Consider the following 10176-nt stretch of genomic DNA (forward strand, 5'->3'; position numbering starts at 1 on the left):
GGGAGGAGGGGGAGATCAGAGCCACAGCTTCATCTCCATCCCTGTCCCCCTCATTGCCAGTAATGATCTGTGACTGGATTTGTAGGGTGCGATCTACGGCATGGCCCAGACGACCGTCGACAGGAACCTGGTGGCAGAATTGACCTCAGTCTTCTTGGACAGCCTTTTCAGCACTGACGCTGTAACTCCGAGCAGCCAGATGAACGGTTCTTCGAAACCCCGCTGAGTCTGGACCCTTCGTTGCCCCGAGGGGCTCCTGGCCTTCAGAAGGTTCTGGGGGTGTGGAACAGGCCGCGCACAGTTCGAACATCTGGTCTTGCTCCGTAGATCACGACGAGATGGACCACGAGATGGCTTGATCCTCAGGATTCTTGTTCCTCCTATCATCCTTTTGTGGTTTTGAATGTGGAGTTCCCAGAGGAGTCCATTACCTAATTATTTTGCCCTTGCTCTCAAATGTTACCCTAGGAATCGTTTTAGCCATTTCCTTCTCTAACCTTCTAGCTTTCCACTTCACTTCATCATTGTGTGACAGCTCTGACCTGTCCTGATTCCTTAGGGAGACTGGGGTATGGTTTATGCGATACGAGAGGGTTTTCTTTGTTCTCTCAGGCAGCTGGGCGAGGCAGCTCGGAAGCATCCGTGTGACACGCGTCTCCCCGGGTGGGTGTTAGGTGTACTCTAAGCACGCGGCCTTCTCGGCCCTCCTCTTTGAGTAGGTGAGTCGTCCGTCTTAGAGTCGCTTTCAGCACACCTCACTGTATTTTTCCAGGACACAGCTGGGCAGGCCGCTGTTCCTGGTTTGCAGGATTGGAGTGGCCGAGCAGATCTGCTCAGTCTATCAAGGCAGGCTCTGGAACGGCCCTCTTTCGTGCTCCAGGCCCTGGTCTGATACTTGGTTGCTGCCGTCTTTGGAGATACATGTTTGAAGTCATGCTCTCATTGGTTTGCTGTTGTTCCCCTGGATTAAGAGAACGTGGTTTCTAGAGAACCCAGGACTTTCCGGCCCTCGTGCTGCCTGTCTGAATTGGCAGTGTTCGGAGCACACCTGTACCCCCTCCCAGGCTGGTGATGATCGGAAACCAGGGCCCTTTCCCTGCGTCTCTGAGTGTCAGAGCAGGATGAGTGCCCAGAGTCACATCTCTGTCGCCAGAGTTGGTGGTCCTCCCCTCCCCACCCCCCACCGTTGTAAGCCATCATGTACGAGTACGTTCACTTGAAGGAACAGCTCAGAGCACCTTCACGAGTTGCCTTGACTTACCCTAGGTGGGTGCCAGTAGGGTGTGAGAGAGAGCCCCCACGGCAAGGAAAATTTTCTCCCCGTTAGTGTGTTCGTCCTGCCTCTTTCCCTATATTCATCTCGCAAAGGTACTATGGCAGTTTAGCCTCAGGTACTGGACACTTCTCGGCCCTGGCTAGAATGAGACAAACTTGTTAGGATAGGAAAGCATGACGGCAACCGTCAGTTGCGGCCTAGGGCCTGGGATTCCTTCCTAAGACTAGTTGCTCAGGGTGGTGCAGGGACAGGACCAAACCCTGCACCCACTTCCTACCCCCTTCTCCCTTGCATGGGGCCCTGATCTAGGTGGAGCCACTGTCTTCCTCTGAAGACGACATATTGTGTGCCTTTTTCCTCACAGTGAGCAGTGGTGGGCTATTCCTGACCCAGGCCCTGGGGGAGGTGCAGCAGTCTTTGAGATTTTTGTTTGGGTAGGGGAGTACTTTAGGATGAGTCAGGAGAAAATCTCCTCTGTTCCATTACCCTTCTCAGGGACTCCTGAACCATTCAGCCTCTTGAGGCTGGTATCCTCTGGCCTCCCTCACTGGGAATGCTGGCCAGGAGAGCCAAGACGACCAGACTTCCCCCGCCCCCAGGCCTTTAGCACTGTACTTCCTCCACAATAACTGTGATTACTGGCTGTGTCACTGCAGGGCTGGTGTGGTATGTGTTCCTCCTGTCCATTGTGGGTTCCAGGAGAGGTTGGGGTGTGTGTGTGTGTGTGTGTGTGTGTGTGTGTGTGTGTGTGTGTTAGAGGGAGAGGCTAGGATCCTTTGGACCCGGGGGTCGCGTTCCCTCCAGTTACCGAACTGGTGGGCACCCCCCCGAGAGGGGCTCTGTGTGAACTGTCTCTTGGGTCTCCGGTGCATTCGTGGTGCTGGACAAACCACCCAGCAGGCACCACTGTGGTCTGTTAGCTGCTAAACTGGAGAAGCACATGCCCTGCAGAGCAAGCTGTTGCTTCCAGTGTCTGCAGGCCCCCCTCTTCCGTGACAGCACTGCTGCCCCGGGGGCAGTGGCATTTTTTAAAGGGACCTACTGTAGCCACTTTATGATCATGAGCCTTAGTTTGACTCAACACTTGTGGGCTTTCCATTCTCTGTGTATCTGTGCACCTAGTAACACCTAGTCTGGCAGAGGTGGGCAGAAGTCTTCACGATGTCATGTTGCTAGCAGATGTCACATTGGCCTCTGCAGAAACCGTACTGTCTTGTTTCTACATTAAGTACTCGCGTGAATATACTGCCGTGTCACTTTTAATATTACCAGTTTTATACTTGGAAAATGGTACTTGCCTCTTCTAAATCTTTTCTGTATTTAACCTCCTTCTTCCCATCTCAGTGCTCCCTTCCTAACTGCAGCAATAATATCTTAAAAAGCAATTAATTAAATGTCCCAAATCTTAACTAATGTGGATGGTTGTATTCAATGATTTGGATGCAGGTGGTTGATCCAGGGGGAGGGGGTCGGGCTGGGGCAGTTCTAGAACGGGCTGCTGGTGGGACATCGCCCCCTTGTGGTGAAACAGTTGTGTGTGGCCGCTGATACTCAGGGCCGTAGCCCTGGGCGAGAGCACCTTTGCAAGTGGCTTCTCCAAGAGTGGTGGTCATACCGGTTTTAAGGAGTTCTAGAACTTAGGTCTTTAGCTCCCCAGGACCTGGGCCCTGCCTTGTGTTTTCTGTCATCTTCATCATTACTTCTGCTGATACCTTAATGATGGATTGAGCCCTCTGAGGTGGGCCCCAGCCAGCTGGGCACTGGCTTCGAGGCCCGCATTTGATTTGGGAGTTGGTGGAACCCCTCAGAATAGCTCTGCACATGTAACCACTGGACACCTTGTTCCGTTACGAATAACAAGTGAGCAGTCTTTCCAAAGGGTTATTCGGGTCTTGGAGGCTGTCCTTCAGGTAACCCAGTTTCTCAATTCCATTTGGACTTTGTCAGAATCAAGCCAAGGAATGCGGTCTTTGCTATAGTTTTCTGCTAAATGACTTGGTTTCCTGAGCACCTACTTGCTCTGGGTAAACCCTAGAGAATAAGAGGCCAGGATATGCTTGGTTAGGGGACCCGGTCCATCCAAGAGTTGCTGTTTGAATGCTTACTCCTGCTACTTACTCTGTGAACCCTTTTGCCTTCCCTGTGGGTTCTTGGTAGCAACGAGCCACTTTTCACTAGACCTGGCAGTGACAGAAGTGATGATGGAGGCCGGATTTGATAGCCACCGGCTACAGCCTGGCTAAGCAAGAGTCAGCTGTTTGAGAACCTTTCTTGAGTTGGGAGTCTTAATTGCCTTTTTCTTGGGCTTGCTTTTTCATAATCTCTCCTTAACATCTTCCCATATAACTTCAGTTATTTGCATGAATTTTAGAACATTTATTTTGGAAAAAGTATTGCTTATAGGTCTTTGTCCCACAGAAAAGTCCTTCATATGACTGTAGTGTCCTCCAGGATGGTGTTTTCAACCCCTGACCCCTGAGAAAGCAGAGGCAGGAAGGTGACGTAACGTGTGCTCCATACTTCATGTCTGGTGGCTTCTGTCCCCTAATCCGCAGTCATCAGATCAGAGCCCACTTAGGAAAAGTTAAGTCAGAAGTGGGGCAGACGGGAGAGCATCTGAATCTCATTGGTTTTGATATTAAGCTTTGCTAAGAACTTGCTCTTGACCTAGGTATTGTTATCTTTAGATCCTGCTAGTACCTCTTACCAACAGTATGCTGACTTCTCAGCCACCAACCTCTGTCTCTTTTCTGGCCCTTGTTGCAGGACCAACTCATCCAGGGTAACTGGGTTGTGACACCCTGTTCCAAGGGACTGTGGCATTTGCAAGTCAGCTTAGTATGCCGGCACCTTCAGGCTAGGGGGTCATAGGTGAGGGAGAAGGGCTTCCCCAAATCTTGCATAATGGCATCCGCAAAAGGACATCCATGTGGCATGCGCTGGGGAGAGAGGATACTTTGCTCTGTGGCTCCCACTTCTCCCAGACACAGCACATTATGGGAATATTCTACCCTAGAGTCACTAGGTTGGAGAACTGGTCTGTAGGAATTGGCTCCTTAGCTGCTCAGGTGGTAAAATAGCCCATCACCTCCTTAAGCTAGGATTTTTGTCCTCTCCCTTATGTAGTAAAAGCAAGTAATCCTTGAGGATTAGAAATCTCCCCATGGGATGGGGCACCTGGGTGGCTTCATTAAGCGTCCGACTTTGGCTCAAGTCATGATCTAGCAGTTCGTGAGTTTGAGCCCCGTGTTGGGCTCTGTGCTGACAGCTCAGAGCCTGGAACCTGCTTCAGATTCTGTTTCTCTCTCTCTCTCTCCCTCCCTCTCCCCCACCGCCCCACTCATGCTTGCTCTCAAAAATAAACATTAAAAACATTAAAAACAAATCTCCCCATGGGATGTAGACCAGACAGATCATACAGCCTAAGACTGCCTTTTTTTTTTTTAATTTTAGTGCAAGTGTCAGTGGGGGAGGGGCAGAGAGAGAGAGAGAGAGAGAGAGAGCGAGAGAGAGAGAATCCCAAGCAGCCTCAAGTCAGCACAGAGCCCGACATGGGGCTTGATCCCACAAATGGTGAGAGCATGACCTGAGCCAGGATCAAGAGTTGGACACTTAACCAACTGAGCCACCCAGGCGCCCCACGCAGACTGCCTTCCTAGTCACAGGTCCCACCACGGATAAACACAGTGTCCTACACACCTTTACTTGTATTCATGGTGCCCCCTCAGCCATCTCTGCCTCAAGAATTCCATTCAGGTCTTCGAAGCATAATTTAAATGAAGCCTCCAGAGTCACCCTTGTCAATCGCCTCATGTTTCCTTAGCTCATTTCTTATCCTCTCCTCTAGCACTGACTTCATTCATCCTGCCTAGTGATAGTTAACTGCTTCCTGCTTAATTCCCCTACATGACCATGAACTCCATGCAGACAGGGTGGCTCGGTCCTGCTTTTCCTCCGGTGCCTTCATTGAGTAAGTGCTCTAAATGCCTCTTGACTCCAGTTTGGACTGACCTGTGGAAAAAACCATGTTCCAGAGCTTGAGGCCAAGTGAAACAGTAGTTTTATTTGAGGCATAAAAGCACACGTGTTTCTGTCACATACGATGGGGTTGACTTTAGGGTCCTGGCTTCTAAGTTAAGACTGTGGCATCTTAGACACAGCTTCTTGGGAAATGAATCCGAAAAGGAGCAAGACACAGCCTGGCAAGAAGACCATTACTGTTGTTGGGAAGTCGCACAGAAGGGGAAGATAGTACTCGATTAGCATACGTGTGCCAGAGCGCTGGGGATAAAGAGTGGTCGGCAGTGAGGCTGGCACCTCCTCTTACCACAGCAAGGACTCTCCCCTAAATGGAGGCAGCGGAGTCCACTTGGCAATTCTGGCTGTAGAACATCTCAGGGCTCCCCAGCTCCCTCCCTGGATTCCCAAATCAGTCCCTCCACTTCCCCCAAAGACTTCCACGAGGAAGGGCAGGGCCTATGTCATGGACACTGCTACTTGTTCGATGAAGCTGGCCAGGTTTATGTCCCGTTCTGAAAGGCCTGCACACTCATGGGTGCTCAGGGTGATGTGGACCTGAAACAAAACCAGCGATTAGGGCCCAGCTCATCTGCTGCCTTCGCCAAGAGCAGGAGAGGGTCGCGGCTACGGGGCTCAGCCACACCAAGGATTCCAGAACAGCGGCCAGGCACTACAATCTCTCCTGGGGGCTGCCTTGCCTGCCTGAGAGTCTCTAGCAACAGTGTAAACCCGCCACTCGGCACAAGGCGGGCACTGAATGACCGCGTTTGTTCGGCAGGCAGGCTGATCTGTTTGCTGTGCGTGGGTATTCTTAGCTCAAGTTACTACTTTTTCATTCCTCCACACCTCCAGGAGGATTTAAGTCATTTGGAGCTATTAGCAATGACTACTCCCGATTCCCACAGTCTTGCCTTTTGTGGGTTTTGCCGCCTTAATGTCTCCTTACTCTCTACCTCAACCGCAAGTTGTCTCACGAGTGTTTTAATTTGCACCTTCTTTAATTTGTAGTGAGACTGACTGTTTTGCAGGGGTGTTCACGCTGATTCCAGGAACGAGCTGAAAGGACCAGGAGGAGTGGACAGGCAGCCTCTGGGTGGTGAGGCCCCTAAGGAAGCCCAGGGAAGGGCCTTCAGAACAGGCTGGGCTGGACCCAGCAGGCAGGCATCGCTCACCTTGTTGTACACGTTAAACCATTCGGGGTGGTGGTCCAGTTTCTCCGCCTGTAGGGCCACCCTCGTCATGAAGCCAAAAGCCTATGTAGTGAAGTGAGACCCGAGTTAGTGCTCTGAGAGACAGAGGGCTGCTAGGCCCCTTTTCGAGCTGGTGTGAGACCTAGGTGCAGGATGGACCGGCTCCCCACAAGGAGACCCGTCCAGCTTTAGTCACCCCCCTGGCACCCTGCGGCTGGTTCTGCGCCGGAGTTTGAGGCGGTCCTTCCGAAGTGGGAAGAAAGTCTGGTTCCTAGGGCCCCTACCTAACTAGGTGGAAACACCACAGAGCTATTTAGTTCTGGCCAGTCTTAACTTGGTTATCTACTGAGATGTCTTGTTTCCTACTTGACCCGTTTCCTCTAAGGATTGTTTCTAAAAGTTCCAGGTATGGAGGGCCCAAGACCCATCTCCCCCCCTCTCCAGTCCCCAAGGATGACACTCCCAAGTCATCCGGACCAGGGTAGTGTCTGAGGGTCTCGGGTAGGAGGGCTTTAAGGGAGACAACAGGTCCCGGAATGGGACCCCGTCGCCCCAGTCTCAGACACTCTGTCCCACCCGGTGCCATACCCGATTGAAGTCTTTGAAGTGGAACTGCTTGAAGATGGCATCGCGGCCTTCCAGCTCATTCCACCCCACGGCCCTCAGGTTTGGCAGCAGCTGGTCCCTCTCCTCGGCACTTAGCCTGTGTGCTTTGCCAGCCTAGGAGAGGAAATCGAGGCCCAAGGGCATTTCTTTTTGCGATCCAGGAGAGTGCCCCATCCCTGGGGAAATAAATGTAGCCAGCCTGGGAGGGCTGTTCTAAAGCAATTGACAGGGAGGTGTTGAGGGTGGCGCCCTGCCCTGGAGGTGGGACCCTGGCTCAGGCACTGATCCTTTCTTAGATTTGGACACTTCTCTCTAAGAACAGAAAATCCTGAGGTGTGATGCAAGTCCCTGGGGTTGAGCAATACTCCCCCCTCACCCCACCCCAAAGCCTGACAGATTCCCCCCTCCCCCCCGCACACACACCAAATAGGTCTCTTAAGTTAATGAGACAGATCAAGCCCAGATTCGAATGTACACCACCTTTCAGAAAAAGAGTACCCAGGATTCTCCAACCTTTTTCTGTTCTGGACTTCATCTAGTTCACCCTATGCCAGTGCTGTTGTTACTCAAGGAACCTGAGGCCTAGAAAGGCAAAATGACCACTGTGCTCCTCCCCCTACTTTCCCCTCGGTCCAAGAGAACACAGGCATTGTTCTCAAAGGGGTTCTGAGTCTGCCTCCTGGGGCTGGGCAGAGGAGCCAGCACCTAAAACACCTTCCAGATGACTCTTAGCCACAGCACAGTTGACATCCACTGGCCCTACCTCCCAGTGGGTATTCATCGTGGTCCCATGTAGCCTCTGAGTACTGGCTGCCGGGCCTAGGGGTTTCAGACTCCCACCTTCTTTTCTATTCTGTCAGCTTGGGGAGTCTGAGCCAACAGAGCTCAGTCCCAAAGTGGAAGTAACTTGGCCAAGGGCGACTGGCAAACCTTGGGCCTCATCCTATTTACCTATTGTGCAAAGTGCCCTCAAGGCAGCCCAAACTGGCACAGCCATGGGTGGAACCCTCAGAGACAGAAGGAAGCCAAGGTCAGTTCCACTCCCTAGGAGGATCCAGGCCTGGCACCAGGGATCCCAGAATCGAGACTTCTGAAAAGCACTCCCCCAGGACAGAATACAGAGTGCTAAAGGAGAAGTGAATCAATGAGATCAGGGGAGAGAACGTGAGGGAGGTTAGTTTAGCTTTCCTGAGGCAGCCGGTAGGCGTGGGCCGAGTTGGCAGGGCCGGTTCAAGCCCCAGTCCTGCCATCCTCCAGCCAGGCGACCCTGTGGCCCTCACCTCCCTTGGCTTCAAGGGCAGAAGGGGCCAAGAACTTCCACTGTCAGATCAGCAAGAGGAGCCAGTGGGACACTTTTAGTAGACTCCACTGTTACCAAGGGCACGGCACCTGCATTTATAAAAGGAGGCCCCTGGGGCTGGCGGGCCTGATGGGCCTCTCCGGTGTGGGGGTAGATCTGGAAAAGGATTGCAGCCTCCTCGAGGTCCATCTTTTTCTGCCTCCTGAAAACACTTGTTTTCTCTGGACTGACCTGGCTTCGTCAGGCTCCTTTCCTCAGCTCTGAGAGGTCTGCATCCAGTGCCCCACCCCTGCTCCCTTCCCAGAGCTGGCCCTTTCTCAGTGGCTGATAAGCCTGGTCCACGTATCCAGGCAACTGGATTAACTGATGTCAGCCCAGGCATCAGAACCCACTGCTTAGTTCTTTGGCCCAGAAATAAGTGGATGGGTACCCTTGTCCCCTGGGAGGCACCCCTTCCTCGAGAGTCTTCTGGGGACCCCCAAGTGTCACAGCCTGGGGCTGAAATGACAAGCTGCTCCCAGATCTGGGATTGGGTGGGGGGAAGGGGCAGTGTTTGCTCGGTAAATCACAGGTCAGGCCTGGCCTCTGCCTTGTGGGGGAGTGTGCTGTCGGGTTACTGATTACCCGCCCTGCCCTGCATCTTTGGGGCCTCAGTGCACCACACAATCAGCCTCACTCCCCACCGCCCCTCCCTCCAAGCCACAGCTTTCCAAATGCCCTCTCAGCTGTTACCACAGTCCCCCCTGCTCCGGAGGCTTTGGGACCACAAAGGGGCTGTTTAGTAAAGCTTCCCCAGGCTAGGCTCTCCTCCCCTGCCAGGGCCCACCTTCACCTGCCCAAGAGCTGAGCACAGGGCCAGGGCCCTCCTGGGGGGAAACCCAGCCTGGAGGAGGGCTGATCCTGAGCAATCAGGTCCCTATTGCTGAGCACAGTCCTGGAGCTAGGCACCAGGGGCTGGCTCTGAGGCCAGGGGGCAGCACAGGGTCCACAGAGGACTTGGCCGGACCCTGTGCCAAAAGTGCAGGAGAGAAAGGCGGTAAACAGGCGCGCAGAACACAGAACCAGCCTCCCTCCTTCTCACACTCACACTCCCCCTTCCCTCAATACGGAAGAGGACTGGCGACCGAGGGGGAAGAGGTCTGCGGGCTCACTAGATGCCTCTCCCCACTCCCCTGACCGCCCTGGGCCCACCGCCCACGCCCCGCCCGCGGCAGCGAGGGGGCCGGGTTATACGGGCCTGGGAGCAGGACCAGGCCTGGGCTCCCGCCTCGCTGTCACACGGACCCGCCACCGCCCCTCTCCCGGTCTCGGCTCACCCTGGGATACTACCAGGGGTGCGGGTGGCCGCGGGGCGGAGACCCCGGCTCTCCGAGCCCGCGCGCGGCCAGCGGGCGCAGAGCTCGCAGGCACCGTACTCCACCCTCGTCGCCCCCCGCCGCGCCCCCGCGGTCGGACCCTTTCCTCTCCTCCGCCCTCCCGCGCGCCCCGGCCCCCACGGGCGGCGGGCGCGCGACCCCCCTCACCATGGCGGGCGCGACGCAGGTGCGGACGCGGCCGAGCGGCAGGTGGCGGCGGGGCGACAGGGCGGCGCCGGGCGCTCGGGGCAGCGGGCGGGGCGGGACCGCGAGGGCCCGCCCACCGGTAATCGTTAACTCGGCCTAGATCCGCGCTGGGCCTCTGCCCCGTTCCAGCACTTTCTTCAGGGCTCTAGTCACCGGGAGCTCAGGGACTGAGAACGTGGGGCTCTAGGTGCGGACTTCTGCGTCTGGATCGCTCTGTGCCAC

The 10176-nt window shown here is 54.5% G+C and overlaps 2 protein-coding genes across 8 annotated transcripts in view; one reads left to right on the forward strand and one right to left on the reverse strand.

Annotated features, from left to right (window-relative positions):
- Positions 1-2685, forward strand: part of SGPL1 (sphingosine-1-phosphate lyase 1) — a 75510-nt gene extending 72825 nt beyond the window's left edge. For all 6 annotated transcript variants that reach the window (XM_042908833.1, XM_042908829.1, XM_042908831.1 and 3 more), the window contains exon 15: positions 86-2685. In XM_042908833.1, the coding sequence (XP_042764767.1) occupies positions 86-226 (141 nt within the window). In that variant the 3' untranslated portion in view covers positions 227-2685. The remainder of the gene's footprint in view (positions 1-85) is intronic.
- A 2634-nt stretch (positions 2686-5319) lies between these two features.
- PCBD1 (pterin-4 alpha-carbinolamine dehydratase 1) lies at positions 5320-9973 on the reverse strand. 2 transcript variants are annotated; one of them, XM_042908845.1, is made up of 4 exons: positions 9916-9973; positions 7075-7206; positions 6469-6549; positions 5320-5851 (listed from the first exon to the last, which is right to left on the reverse strand). In XM_042908845.1, exons 1-4 carry the CDS (start codon positions 9916-9918, stop codon positions 5753-5755), a joined length of 315 nt encoding a protein of 104 aa, XP_042764779.1. In that variant the 5' UTR covers positions 9919-9973; the 3' UTR covers positions 5320-5752. The 2 variants fall into 2 exon arrangements, with proteins under 2 accessions (XP_042764779.1, XP_042764780.1); XM_042908846.1 differs by lacking the exon at positions 9916-9973 and adding an exon at positions 9709-9811.
- Positions 9974-10176: the final 203 nt, after the last annotated feature.

This window comes from Panthera leo, chromosome D2 (assembly GCF_018350215.1).
Source record: "Panthera leo isolate Ple1 chromosome D2, P.leo_Ple1_pat1.1, whole genome shotgun sequence".
Classification (NCBI taxonomy): Eukaryota; Metazoa; Chordata; class Mammalia; order Carnivora; family Felidae; genus Panthera; species Panthera leo.